The following is a 15,871-nucleotide window of genomic DNA, read 5'->3' on the forward strand; positions in this document are numbered from 1 at the left end:
TCCCCATCCTTGGTATGTGTTGTGCTTTACTATTAATTTACTCATCCTAAATCCATCCAAGATGTAAGTGATGTTTTTTCTTCAGTAGAGCAGTAAACAAGATTTTTAGCTGAAACAGTGATACTTGGTGATTCGTAAAATGCAAGTCAGCAGCTGCCTGTTTTTGAGAATAAAAAAAGCATATAAAGGAACACAATTAATACCCGTGGCTCCTGACGATATATTGAGGTCTTATGAAGCGAAACAATAGGTCTGTGCAAGAAAGCGGACATCTGAACATATCTAAAATTACATTTTTAACAGAAATGAAAATGAGGCTGTGAGGGATCGAAGTGTGTGTGTTCAGTAGATTGTACTGTTGATTAACAACATATTGCTTGTTGATGAAACGTCTTTCTGGGAAAAAGTCAGTAGACAAAAATGCCGTAAAACTGTTCTGAAAGTTGAGAGTTGTCAAAGTTGTGATTTAGGACTGAAGTATACACCTGGGTGATATGACCAAAATCTTATTTTACGGTATGAAAAAGTTTATTTCATGATAACGATATAGCTATTTTGATTTCATTTTTTGTTATTAAAATGAAGAACAAAGAAGCAAATTACAAACACAATAGAACAAAAATACAAATTTAATAAACTTAAGTTTTTCAACTACAGTATAGTCAGAAATAGGCCTATTATGGAAATTAAATAATTAAGTGTACTAAAACACTGCATAGTCTTCACTGTATGAATCGAATATGAATTGATTCTTATTAAAGATACAAAAGTGATTCTGTCAAGAGCAGTGAGTGATTTTCTCTTTGCCTTCTTTTATTTGATTAACATTAATGTCACAGGCTGCAGCAGGTAAATTAGGCTGCTGTCCCTTTAAGACCGACTGCACGGATACTGAAACACATCTGGTTTTCACCCAACTGTTTATGTTCATTGAACACATACCTGACTGTGTTTATGTAAATAGTCCACACGATGGGAATTTTGACATAATTGTCTTTTGTGTATTTGACCATTAGCACAATGCACGATCGTGAAGAGAGCTTTGAGCATTGAGTTCTTTTTCACTGCTTATTGCGCTTAATAAGTCTATTTAACCTCATGCAATCAAGCATGCTTCTTTATCATTCTTAGGTTAGGTGTATATAACTTTTAAGTAGTACCATGCTACACAGATATATTTGCATGCTGTGAAATAAACAATATGGCAAAATATTTAACGAGAGGCGCTTTATACTGTCACAACGCCCAGTCCTAATCCAGTCTTTATCAAGACTGGAAGTTCATTCCTCACAGCCCCGTTTTCATCCGCGTAAAATGGTGGTCAATATGGCGTCTAACCTTAGGTCTAATGGCTGTACAAAAACTGCATAAAAAGTTTGTAGGTTTTGTCATTACAAGTTTGGTTCATCCAATGAGGCTGAGACTAACTGGATATCGACTGCACTCTCTGACCAAACAGAGCAGATTTGATCACTTCAGTCAGTCTTAGAGATTGGATTTGAAAAACATTTTAATTCTCCACAGATTCTGAGCTCGGTATGACAACAGTGAACCGATGCCTGGACGCAGCCAAAGCTTGCAATGTCGACGATGTGTGCCAGAAACTGCGTACTGAGTACGTGTCAACATGCATCAAGCCCTCTACCAAGTCGGGTTTGTGTAACCGATCGAGGTGCAACAAGGCCTTGCGGCGGTTCTTCGACCGCGTGCCTCCAGAGTACACCCACGAGCTGCTGTTCTGCCCTTGCAGCGACATGGCCTGTTCAGAGAGACGGCGACAGACCATCGTGCCCAGCTGCTCCTATGAAGGGGAAGATAAACCCAGCTGCCTTTCCCAGATGAGGATCTGTAAGGCCGACTATGTTTGCAGGTCAGTTTCAGAGGCTCGGACAGCCATGTCTCGCGTGGGCAGCAGGATTAAACAACTCACCTTGCATGCACTCTTTTCTCTGGGTAAAGAAAGCCTTGACTTTTCTATAGCTGTCTGGAGAAAAGAGAGCATGCACGTATTACTGCCGATAAGAAAAGAGCTTTTCTTCACATTCCTCGTAATTTGTGTCTGTATAAATGGGCATTGGACAGACAAATTAAAGCTGTGAGACCCTGAAATGTTTCAGAAGTCTGACTGGTCCAGATAAAACCTCACGATTGTGCATTAAATATTGAGCAGTGAAGGGTAGATGAAGTCAAATTCAGTCCTCACTTGAACACAAATAATATTCTGTATCCTCAGACAGTCACATGCATTGCCATTCAGTCTATGGCTATAAATAACCAAGAAAAAGCCATCTGCTAATGATTAATTGGTATTAGAGATGGGAGCTAATCAGTTGCAGCAATGAAAAATAATATTTGCTTGCAAGGTAGCATTTTTTACTTCTAGTGGGTGATTAACGGACTCAGATGCATAGAATGACGTCAAGAAAAGCGGCACACTATGATTATGATGATGACTATATATCAAAGATGTTGTCAGGACGTTGGCATTTAAATCAGACATGTCTATTCTGGTAGCGTCACAGACAATATGGAAAACAGTGCTAACTGCACAGTGGACTATGATTTAATAATCAAAATGTAAAGGGACTCTAAAAGTGAGTATACATGTCTTCTTTATTGTTAATATTAACTCTTTCCTATACCATATAACAGTAAAACCACAGAAAACCGAATGGCGGGGACAGAGTTAATATTAAAAGACATTTAGTTTACATGTGTATGTGAAATAATTTTGATACTGTGTTGGGTTGCCACTTGATGTATAGAAAATCAATGGAAAAGTAGCATATTGTGAACAGCCCCTTAGACGTCGGTGATAGTTCTCCATGATCATGTCAGTATGGCCGACACACTTATTAGGACTCTTTTGTCTGCTTGGCTGCTGTCCATGCATATACAGCTGTGCTTGTTCTGCAGGTCCCGTTTGGCCCAGTTTCAGTACGACTGCCAGCCAGAAGAGCAGTCTGCCACCGGCTGCAAACAGGGAAACTACGCAGCATGTCTTATTGCTTACACTGGACTGATAGGTGAGTACTTTAAAGCTGTTTTAGACAATTGTTCTGCAAACTGGAAAATGAATTGCATGCATGATTGTGGCTGCCCAGTAATACAGGAGCAAGGCTGATGTAGTTGCTTTGGAGAGTGATGCCTTGGTTATTCCCTTTACTCAAAGAAACACAGGGACACCTGTGTGTCTGTGATGAGAGACTATAAAACTACCCAGGCACTTTTAAAGTCATGGAGAGATTGATTTCACTTCCCAATAAAATAGATTGAAAGCAATATTTTTTATGAGGCTTTCTGTTACATAGAGCCTTTTTTGTTTGTTTAGTTCTGCTTCATGCTCATTTGCTATATACTGAGCAAACAGAATCCCTTTTAAATAAATCTCTTTTTCAAACAAAATTTTCAATTCAACAGACATACTTCTGAGAGGAAGTTTGATTTTCTAAGTACACATATAATATTAAATCTATGTTTTTACATTGGCGGACAAATGTTTGGAATTAAGATTTTTTAAAGACTTCTCTTCTGTTCACAAAGGCTGCATTTATTCAAGCAAAAATACAGTGAAAACAGTAATATTGTGAAATATTATTACAATTTAAAATAACTGTTTTCTTTTAATGTATTTTAAAATGTAATTTATTTCTGTGATGCAAAGCTGAATTTTTTAGCACACATCACACTTCAGTGTCACATGATCTCTCAGAAATCAAATAAAACTTTTTTTTAAATTCATACTTACCCTTACTATTAATTACTTAGCAGCACATCTGTTTTCGACATTGATAATAATCAGAAATGTTTCTTAAGCAGCGAATCAGCATATTAGAATGATTTCTGAAGGATCGTGTGACACTGACGACTGGAGTAATGATGCTGAAAATTCAGCTTTGATCATAGAAATAAAAGACATTTTAACATATATTCACATAGAAAACACTTATTTTAAATTTTAATAATATTTGACAATATTGCTGTTTTTCTGTATATTTTTAACAATTGCAGCCTTGGGGAGCTGAAGAGACGACTTTTAAAAATTTTTTTTTTTTTAATTCTTAATCATTTAAAAGTTTTCGCCATCAGTTTCACACACAGTATATATATATATAATATTACAGCTCCATATAGAGGGAGAATATTCATAGGTCATCATAAGTCAAGTCTGTAAAAGAGTCTTGTATATGTATACATTTAGATTAATGAAATCCATATATCTGTTATGCAGTATTTTAGTGCTATTTTGTGTATTGATCAGATTATGGGAAATCACAAATGTCTATGCATTTTGGTATCGCAGGCAGCCCGATCACGCCAAACTACGTGGACAACTCCACATCCAACGTGTCTCCCTGGTGCTCGTGTTCAGCCAGCGGGAATCTGAAAGATCAGTGCGCTGACTTCCTGGACTATTTCACCAACAACGTCTGTCTCAGTGAGTCAAAACTCCTGTACTGTACATCATCTGTGTCAGCCGTCATAATCTGAGTCTCGATCATGTGATATGTGAAAGGACGTTGCATGTGTAGTCCGGTAGAAGGACTCTGGTTATTGTTAGTCAACACTGTAATGTCAGAGCAGAATCACAGGCTGTTTTAAACAGATTTGTCATTAGGGATACACGTCAGAATCAGAAGGCAGCAGAAAAGCATGTCAGACAGCAACATGTGTGAAGAAAATTTAGGGTTGTCCAGCAATAAAATGCATTAATGCAGCACCGTTAATGCAGGTTCAATTCAACATTATGAACCAAGGGCGTAGAATTTAGTAGGTATGCTCAAGACATGTCCCTACCATTATCCAGCGACTACTAAATTGTCCCTAGCAGTAATTTTGATTAAACGATGTTAATGTACTTTAAATTTCAAGGACGTACTCTTAATACAAGGGCAGAGTAAGAACATATAAGGTATCTGAAGTGTTTAAAATATGTATGTGCACAGTTCAGTTGATTGATACATTTTTCCCTCTTTACTTTGTTGTTAAAGTTAATGTACAAAGTCAACAGCTGAAATATCCACAGAATAAAATAACACTGAAATGTGCAGTTTACATGTCAATCAGATGCGTGTGAACTGATTTCCTGTTGAACTGCAGTGCTCAAAATATTTAATATTGATAAGACCACGAATAGTGATTTGTGAAACTGAGCTTTTTGAAACTCAGAATCAGTTAAATCACAGCGTCCCAAAATGATTCACTGTTTTGAAGCGTTCCAGTCAGATCACGTATCACAAATCATTTGATTCATATCGGAACTTCGAATCATTTAGATCATTTAGCCCTTGGTTCATAGGGTCACACAGAACCCGCATTAACAATGCTGCATTTTTTTTCATAAAGAAAACTAAACTATCATTATCAGTATCGGCAGATATTATTCTGAATAATCGGTTATCGCTATCGGCTGAGAGATTTAGTATCGGTGCATCTCTATTTATCATAGTCAGAAGTATCTGAACCTTAAATTCAGAAATGAATCTTAAACACTGCATGCATTTAAACAACACATGCAGATTTTCAAATGAATTCCACAGCAGTTGGCAAGGAGGGGAAATGCATTTATAGCATGCAAACGTTTTCTAAACAGGCAATGCTGACATAAATATAATTACTTTTAGCCACCCATAAACACTGTTATAATTCTTTAAAGTATGTATTAAAGCTGAATGTCCTTCACTGCCGCACAGAACAGTATGAGGTCTCCTCTTGCTATTCACTGCACCATTAGTCATACGTTCTCTGTTTCACTGTATGTCACATCAACCTAGCGTTCACCGCCACTGCGCAGAAGACCAAACAGTCAGCCTGCCTCTCTCAAACGACAGAACATTTCAGAAATCACCTCATCTGTCTCTCATCGCTTGCGTCCTGATTCTCCACTTAAGCAGAACAGGGACATACTTTGTGAAAAGCATTTGAAGAGTGTCACTCTTTAGGATTGTCTGCCTGTGGTTTGTATTGGGATGCATTTCGTAACAGGGTTTATCTTATCTTTAGGACTATGATAAGAATTGTAAAGTACAAAGATAATAATTCTTTAAAGAATCTAGGGTTTGCCTTTACCTAACCCTTAATACTAATCTTGAAATCCATGTTGACAGAATAAATGGGTGTTTCTTCAACTATGTGCACTTTTGTATCCCAGGCGTTGATTTCTATCATAACTAAGAGATTTCCTAAGAACATACTTTCTTTTTCTTATATTAAGGTCACATGCTTTCATCTCAGTTTTTCAAACACCTTTATATCTTAAAATAAAAAATCCTTGTTAAACATGATAATTTAGAGTATGAGTGATATAAACAATTTTTAATTTAATGTGCAAAAATGATTTATTGAATGGTTCATATTATTTTAATATAATAATAATAATTCCTGTAATCAAAGCTGAATTTTCAGCATCATTACTCCTGTCTTCAGTGTCACATGATCTTCAGAAATCATTCTAATATGATGATTTGCTGCAAAAATTACAATTCTGTCATCATTTACTCACCCTCAAGTAGTTCCAAACCTGTATGAATGTCTTTGTTCTGCTGAACACAAAGGAAGATATTCTGAAGAATGTGGGAAACAGAGCAGTTCTGGGGCACCATTGACTTCCATAGTATTTTTTTCCCTACTTTGGAAATCAATGGTGCCCCAAAACAGCCTGGTTACAAACTTTCTTCAAAATATCTTCCTCTGTGATCGGCAGAACAAAGAAATTCATACAGGTTTGGAACTACTTGAGGGTGACTAAATGATGACAGAATTTTCATTTTTGGGTGAACTATCCCTTTAAGAAACATTTCTGATTATTATCAATGTTGAAAACAGTTGTGCTGCTGAATATTTTTGTTGAAACTATGATAGATTTCAAGATTCTTTGATAAATAGAAAGTTCAAACGAAAAAAAATATTTTGTAATGTTATAAATGAGTTTTCAGTCACTTCTGATGAATACAAGTATTAATTCCCCCTCCAAAATCTTACTTTTGAATGGTAGTTTAAATATTAAATTATTTTTATTCACTATTACATATTTATTGTCAGTTCTGTTCCAAATTACATAAAACCTATTAACTATAACACAAACTACTTAGAATACATAAAATGCTACCTATGAAATTACAAACAAACTATATATATATATATATATATATATATATGTGTGTGTGTGTGTGTGTGTGATTATAATTAATTAATAATAAAATTAATATAAACAATGAAATCAATAATAATAAATCATTATATAATAAGATAAAATAAAATAAAAATGTTTATGTATCATTCCCACCACCATAATTTCCACCATTGACTGAAATATGATTTGAGATATTGCAAAGTGATATTTTTGTTTCATATAAAATTGACATATGAATAAATTCAGCTAGTGAAATGTGTGAGTTTGTTTTCTAAAACTTCACTGTACCGATATAGAAGAAACTGTAACACTTTAGAACAGGGAACACTTATTCACTATTAACTTCGACTTTTCCCTCAATAAATTCTTAATTTGCTGCTTATTAATAGTTAGTAAGACAGTTGTTAAGTTTAGGTATTGGGTAGGATTAGGGATGTAGAATAAGGTCATGTAGAATAAGGCATTAATATGTGCTTAATTACTACTAATAAATGGCTAATATTCTAGTAATATGCATGCTAATAAGCAACTAGTTAAGAGACCCTAAAATAAAGTGTTACCGAAGAAACACTTATAAACAGTCTGTATTTAGATCATCTGCTGCCGTTTACCATCTGACGTTAAATAGGCCGCAGACGTTTGAAAATGTAAAGAGCTATCTGAAGTGCAACGCTTATTCTGAGCCGCAAGCATAAATGAATCTCTGATTGATATCCAGCCCCCTCTCAATCACACTCCTCCAGTCCCGTTCCTGAAGGTCCTTATGTATTATATATATCGCGATTCATCAATACGGCCGACTCCGTGGCAATATTCTGCTTGGTTCTGTTCAAACAGAGATCTCTTACATGAAGTAACTCCTCAGACAGCCGAGTGGCAGCTCTCGGAGTGAGCGATGTGAGCGGATGAGAGTGATGTTTGGTCAAGCCACTCATCTGTGAGTTAATGAGAGGATGTGGAGAGGCAGGTGCAGAAGCGCGGCCTGAGCAGAATACTGAGCGCCGCTTAGACCAGAATTCAAATAAGCGTCTGATAACACGAGCAGTTGCAAATGGAAATGATGTGGACGTCTTGTCTGTTGCATGAATAGGGAATGCTCTCCTGACGTTTGGGAATGGAATGGACTTCACGCCCACTCCCACCCGACTGCCGCGGTTAAGCCCTGTGACGGACCGAGGGCCACGGAAGACGACTGTGTTTGTCACGATGGAGACTGAACAGAACGCTCTGAGCCCAGCCAAACCCACACAGGTGAGGGTTAGTGATGGGGAGCAGTTCAGTTATGGGTTTATAACTGCCTTGATTGTGGTGTGGCTCTGAAGGAACCGGCTTTACACAATAAAGAGCCATTTCATCTGTGCTGCTGAGAGATTGCAAAATTGGGCCGATTTCTCTAGAGCTGTATATAATGGCAAATGGGGAGTCTCTTACAGTAAAAGCAGGGCTGCATGATTAATAAAACTAACATGGAATAAAACTATGCTCTGCGTGTTTCAGAATGAAGTGCAGCACTGTGTTCTTTCAGTGTCTGGGGTAAAGAACTACAGGTAACGTGAGTTACGTAATCAGATTACTTTTTCAAGTAGCTAGTAAAGTATTGCATTACTTTTAAATTTGCAACAAAATACCTGAGTTGCTTTTTTAAAATAAGTAATGCAACAGAACGCTCTGAGCCCAGCCAAAACCTCACAGGTGAGGGTTAGTGATGGGAAGCAGTTCGGTTATGGGTTCATAACTGCCTTGATTGTGGTGTGGCTCCGAAGGAACTGGCTTTACACAATAAAGAGCTATTTCATCTGTGCTGCTGCGAGATTGCAAAATTGGGCCGATTTCTCTAGAGCTGTACAAAATGGCAAATGGGGAGTCTTAATAAATATAAAATGGAATAAAAATATGTGTTGCTTGTTTCAGTATGAAGTGCAGCACTGTGTTCTTTCAGTGTCTGGGGTAAAGAATTACAGGTAACGTGAGTTACGTAATCAGATTACTTTTTCAAGTAATTAGTAAAGTATTGCATTACTTTTAAATTTGCAACAAAATATCTGAGTTTTTTTTTTTTTTAAATAAGTAATGCAACAGAACGCTCTGAACCCAGCCAAAACCTCACAGGTGAGGGTTAGAGATGGAGCGCTGTTCGGTTATGGGTTCATAACTGCCTTGATTGTGGTGTGGCTCCGAAGGAACCGGCTTTACACAATAAAGAGCTATTTCATCTGTGCTGCTGCGAGATTGCAAAATTGGGACAATTTCTCTAGAGCTGTACAAAATGGCAAATGGGGAGTCTCTTATGGTAAAACCAGGGCTGCATGATTAATACAACTAAAATGGAATAAAAAGAGTGAATGGAATATTTCAGAATGAAGCACTGTGTTCTTTCAGTGTCGGGGGTAAAGAACTAAAGGTAATGTGAGTTACGTAATCAGATTACTTTTTCAAGTAATTAGTAAAGTATTGCATTACTTTTAAATTTGCAACAAAATATTGAGAGAGATTAGAAGTGAGGTGCAGAGACACCTTTATCAGCCTGGGGCTGATCAATTTCAATGTTGGTGTTGGTGTACAGTTGCCAAAAATCTAACTTTTTTATTATCAAAAAACAAATAAGCAAGCACAGCCCAAGTGGCAAAAAATAACACAAAAGTAACATAATGCATTACTTCCCATAGCTAAGTAATGCAATTACTTACTTTTTTATGGAGTGACACCATATTGTAATACTTTTAACTTTTTAAAAGTAACTTAATGCTATATACTACAGTATACCACCTGAACACTATATTGATATTCTTATATTCTTTTTTTTGTACTTTGGCTATTCACATTATGCAGTTGTTGTGTAAATATTATACATGTATGTCACCTTTGATCAACATTAAACAGCCTGCATAAATGCCATGTCAGATGCAGCTTCTGTTCCACCTTTGCAGTGTAAAGATGGCTTTTGTTAATGTTGACACAATTTTATTGGTAACATGTCATACTATTCTGATTGAATTAGTTAGTACAGTAAATTTAAGTATATTTGGCATTAAATACAGATGCATATGGAGGCCCGTTTCGACACTGATGAAAGAATAAAAAGGTATCTATCAATTCTGACTTTATCAGAATTTCATGATATAAACTCATAGGAATATAATATATAATAATATAATATAACTCTGAGGAAAAAAGTCAGAATTGTGAGATATAAACCTGCAATTGTAAGAAAATCATCTTTTTCCCCTCAGAATTGGACTTTATAATTTGCAACTGCAAGTTTATATCTCAAAATTCTGAGAAAAGAAGTCAGAATTGCAAGATTAAAAAGTCTCAATTTATTTATTTTTTATTCATTTATTTATTTTAAATTCAGTGGCAGAAACAGACTTTCATAGATACATTTAGTATAATAATTAAAATGTACCATTGCAAAGGTCAAAAACATGTCGCTGGAAATCAATTCCAGTGGTTAAATGTTGTCTTTTAATGGAAACATTTCTGACCCTGATGTGCACATGACCAAACTTCCATTAAACTTGAACCTTTTTTGGGGGGTAACTGCAAATGTAGTCTGGTTTGCAACTCTCATTCCAAATCAAACTGGTAATGCTTTCTCCTCTCGTTCCTCAGGACTCTGCGAAGGTGAGGCTTTGGTCTGACTCCACCGCGTCCTTCGACACGCAGCAGAACTCGGCTCGTGCGTTTGCCATGGCGTCGCTGCCTGTCTGGATTTGCGTGTTTCTCAGCTTCTTGCTTCGCTGTGATCAGTAAACAGACTCAAGACTTTTGGGACATCTATTCTGATGATGGCCCGTGATTTTGGACCAACTGGAACCTGTTCAGCTCCAGAGCTGGAGAAACTGTCCACACCGGCCTCATTTCTCTAACATTGAAGTCATCGTGTTATCTCTGTTTCTGTGGAAGCGCCAGTTAAACCTACAGAATCTGAATTTGCAAGGCACTTTTCTTGAAATGAATGTGGTTAGTCAAACACAAAGGCCAGCGGAAAACCTACCTGTACATATGTACATAGCGTCACACAGAGTCAATATGAAACTGTGCTGTTCATTGAGAGTTTCAGTGTAAAATCATATTTTTGTGGGGTAGGGAGCCAATTCAAAAGACTAAAAGTTTCTAAAGGCCAAATAACCTTCTAGCACTCCAAAATCAATTCCTGATGAAATGTGGAGAGAAATGAAGCTTTTTCTTCTTTCTTTTATAGTTCCTCATGCGTCAGTTCAACCGTTTGGAGATCCCCTTGAGGAAAACGGCGATTTAATATCATTCTGTTCAACTTGACTGAAGAGAAGACATAGGCTATTTCTGATCAATAATAGAATGGCAATGCTTTGGGTGGAAGTAAACAGTATCTTCCCAAAGCTCATAATGTGCTATTGGGACATAAGCTACTTCAAATAACCGATCTTGGAGACTCACCATTGTTGTGGCGTCGCCACAGCTGATTTCCTGCCCGGTACTGTGTCTTTATGTATAATACGGTGTGTTTATGAGGAGTCCTGGTGGTTCTGATCATGAATATGAGGGCTGGTGTTGTGGGAACGGGGTAAGAGAGGTGTTTCCCGCTCCAGCCGCTGCTAAGAAAGCCCTTGATATTTCTAAAGGAAGGCTGGGAATCTCATTATGGAACATTCTTTGGTTCATCATATGGCACTAATAAAAGATGCTGGTTCATTTAAAGCCTGTTGCTGTTCCTTTGTGCCTCAGAAACATTGAGCAAACTGGCATAAAAATGTGGAAAAGTTGGTCAGGTGAAACTCCACATGGTGCGTTTGTGTCTTTTGTCAAAAACATGCTTGGGGCCAAAAGTGTGGAGAAACGGTTATTCATAGAGAGAGGAGAAGCTATAGAGATTCCTCGTCCGACACAGAGATAGTTTATGGCCAGGTAAATCAAGTGAACTGTGGCAGGGGGATTATTTGGATCTCAGGAAGGGAAGAACATTTTGTCAAAATTTGACCATGCTAAAGCCATTGATTCCACTAAGATATATATATTTTTTGGAGAACTCTGTTAATTTTCTTTTTTTTTTGTATTGGACTACAAAAAAGTATGTACAAATTATGTTACAAATACATCTGATGTGCTATAATAATAAAACTGATAGTAATTAAATTAATTTAAAACAAATTGAGATATATATAATTTTGGTTTATTCATTTAAAATAAAAGTCACGTTAAATAAGATAAGCACAAATTATGTTGCTACCTACATGTTATGTGATATTTGATAGAGGTATATACAAATACATAATAATCAATGTTAAATATGAATATATATAATTGCATATTTAATAAAATAAAATAAGTGTTATTAGCATAATGTACATTATTTCAAATGTGTTAAATTATGAAATTAATGCTGGAGATGCAGTCTGACAAGGAGGGTGACAAGCTACACAGCCACACTGCAGTTTTGTTACATTTATATAATTCATATAGGAATAATGTGAGAAAATTAATTCAAAGATTGCTTTTATTTAGATATTTATAAGGTACAATCTTAAAGAGGAAAACTAGTGTTTTTCTTCAGCTATTACAATGTGAGTTCATGTCTTGTTGGTTTTGGTCTATAGACACATGCAGGGAATGATAAGCTGAGTGATGTTCTGAAGCGGATTTTGAGAGCAATAACTCAGACTCAGTCAGCTGCTTTCATCATGGTCTGTTACCCAATTACGCAGGATATCAAGATCCTCAGACGCACATGGAGAAATGCTGCAGCCCGTCTTGGCCCTGTGCCCAGTTATAATGCAGCTTTTCCATTCCAATCCTATTTAACACGTTTTATTGATTAGATCCCAGACACCGATATGGATTTCTTAAATAAAATGGCCTATATTCAAGCAAAAATTATAGTGTTTTTCCCTAGCTCATGTTCCAGTTCATTACAAATTAGTCTTCATTCGTTCACTCATTCATTCGTATTTTTAGCCTGCAAAAAGCAAACAAGTAAAACAAGTACACATCACAGTCTTAAAAGTGCATATGGTAACAAAAATATTTATATTATTCATCATGAGAAGTAATTTAAACTAATTGTGCATCATTAAAATGTTTTATGCCATACCGGTACATACAGGTTTCGATGGCTCACGTTTAATTTTCACCGTGTTCATTTGCTTTAGCTGACATTTGCAATCCCGCTGCAACAAGCACACCGCATTTTGGACCGGTCGCAAAATATTTACACTAAGCCCATATAATCACGGTGCTGGGGGAAAATCAATTAAATCTATTTGCCGAGGCGTGTTAAAAGGAGTTCATTTAAAAAACAAAGCCAAAGGCCCCATCCCGAAAGGGCAGAGTGCTATAATACAGCTGAGCACTTTTCCAGCCCTCATCCGTCCGTTTTCAATCCCAGACCGCTCATTGATCCACCTGAGTGTAGACCATATCATCACACAGCGATCCATCTCAATACGCCACCGACATCTCCATCACATGTAATTGTTGGATGCATTTATCTGAATATGTGCTGAAATGAAGTATTCCAGAGAGCGATCCAGTGAGAGATCTGGGACACTATTTTTTATTCTGAATAAACTCTGTCACGGTGACTATGTGTGTGTGTGGCTTCGATGAACTACAGCAAAGAGCCTAATGTCATTTCACAGCTTCTTAAATGAGCTTATATAACCTTCCATGTGTGTGAAATGCAGCTCTGCATATTTAAACATACATGGTGCAATTTGTTTCCTTTCCGCTCTGCTTTAAATAGAAATGGGCTCAGTGATGACAGAAGGTGACAGGTTGTACCGCTGACATTTATTCTCTTAAAAAACGTGTAAATCCCAGAACCCTTTACCATTTAAATCCATCTTTTACTTCACAGAGTGCAATGTGGGTACTTATGCGGCGTGGCTGCACCTGTTTCATTCATCTCGCAGTGAGGATGTCAAGATACTCAGGGTTTCCGAGTGAACGGTTGCCGAGACGTTCAGGTGTCCGACCTTCTGTCATCTTCTGGCTAAATTATGGTCTGTAACTATTTCACGGTATTTAGAATTTCATCACGGTAGACATACAAGGCTGTAATGTGTCAACACATCGAGGAGGGATCGGCTTCAGATCCCGCTGATTTCCGGAGTATCCGAGAAAATGTAGTTAAGTCAGGCAAAATTGGAGAGTAGCGACTAGGGACATAAATTTTATGGATGAGCCCCTATGAGTAGAATATACCACATGAACTTCAGTGGGCCTCCTCCATCACGAGGCCCGGGACAAAAGTCCCCATATTTCCACCCTGAAGGGTGGAAGCCAAGTGTGAAAACAAGTCTTTAAAGGGTCATGACATGAGAAATCAAATTTTCCTTGATGTCTTGACATCTTTGCACCATTAAAACCGCAAGTTTAAACTGCGAAACTTACAAGTTGTGTAGCTTTAATCTCTTTCTCAGTTCAAAAAGAGCATTTATTTAACCAAGCTCCAAAAACGGCTTGTTTGGATGTTGTGGGATTTTTGATTTCACACAGGTACATTTGCATATGACTGCGTCTAGAGCAAGACATCAGCCAATAGACTTAAATCAGGGTAGTGCCAAAATGTCTTTCCACAAAGTCTTCAGATATAAAAACTAAAAACGCGTCAACGTGCTCTGGCATAGTAGATGCATGCGTGGAAGCGGTCTGTCGCGCGTATACGTCACTCATTGTTTAGATCTCTTCCACGCATGCGTCTACTATGGGTTGTGGCTAGAAGGGATACAGCTCTGACCGGAAACGAACAATGAAATAAATTTTATACCTGTTGGATTGTGTTTTATTAACATCTACACCTACCTCAACACTAAACCTACCCATTACAAGAATGAAAAAATAGTAATTGTTGTACAGTGGGACAAAAATGATGATGTGTTGATGTGCGCATGCCCAGTAGCGCCGTACGTATCCCTTCTAGCCTTTACCTTTCTTCACAGCGATGCCATAGAAGAACCATTTTTGGTTCCATGTTGACGTGTTTTTTTTTTTTTTTACTTTAAAAAAAAAAAAATACAGGTATATATATCTTCGTTTGTGTTCTACTGAAGAAACAAAGTCACCTACATTTTGGATGCCCTGGGGTAAGTAGATAAACATCAAATTTTCATTTTTGGGTGAACTATCCCTTTAAAGGAGCCGCATCAATTTCAAAATGATAGTTGATTTTTTTTGCCAACATATGACTGTTTTGTGCATAAATAAATAAGTAAATAACTAAATAAGTAAATAAATAAATAATAGTAGTAATAATAATAACCCATAACCCCTGTGGGAGTAATGGACAGGCCAGTTGCTTGTCAGGAGCTTTTCCACTTTTATTGTGTTTACCTGTCATTGATTTTATGTTTGACATTTAATTTTGATTATGGCGGAAAAAGAGACGCTGCCATGAGCATTTGGAGAGATTGCTCTGTTAGATGGTAAACATATCACAATATTCATTACTTGTCCGGAAAAGTCAGCTCTCAGCTGTGCTGTTTTTTTCTTTTTTTTTTAGATTCCTTCTGCGAGGCAAGGGAATAATCTCTGTCGTGTCCTCATTTTTTCCAAAGTTCATCCCAAACTATGATTATAAATCCCTGCACGATCAATAAAAACGACTGAGCAGTGCGCTGGCAGGGTTTCGAAACCTTTTGCCATTATAACTGCATCCTAGCCGCATCTGCACTATATCTGTCTGTCTTCTATGGATGTTGTCTGTCTTTTTCCAAGTGGTGTGTTTGCATTCAGTGGAGCACCTCACATACACAACTTCCA

General features: G+C 37.1%; 1 protein-coding gene across 1 annotated transcript in view; it reads left to right on the plus strand.

Annotated features, from left to right (window-relative positions):
- The window catches only part of gfra4b (GDNF family receptor alpha 4b), a 56,786-nt gene extending 44,609 nt beyond the window's left edge, over positions 1–12,177 (plus strand). The window contains exons 4-8 of the mRNA XM_058798191.1: positions 1,525–1,870; positions 2,917–3,026; positions 4,304–4,438; positions 8,223–8,383; positions 10,745–12,177. Coding sequence (XP_058654174.1) covers positions 1,525–1,870; positions 2,917–3,026; positions 4,304–4,438; positions 8,223–8,383; positions 10,745–10,885 — 893 coding nt within the window. The 3' untranslated portion in view covers positions 10,886–12,177. The remainder of the gene's footprint in view (positions 1–1,524; positions 1,871–2,916; positions 3,027–4,303; positions 4,439–8,222; positions 8,384–10,744) is intronic.
- Positions 12,178–15,871: the final 3,694 nt, after the last annotated feature.

The sequence above is a fragment of the Onychostoma macrolepis genome, chromosome 14, assembly GCF_012432095.1.
Source record: "Onychostoma macrolepis isolate SWU-2019 chromosome 14, ASM1243209v1, whole genome shotgun sequence".
Taxonomy (NCBI): Eukaryota; Metazoa; Chordata; class Actinopteri; order Cypriniformes; family Cyprinidae; genus Onychostoma; species Onychostoma macrolepis.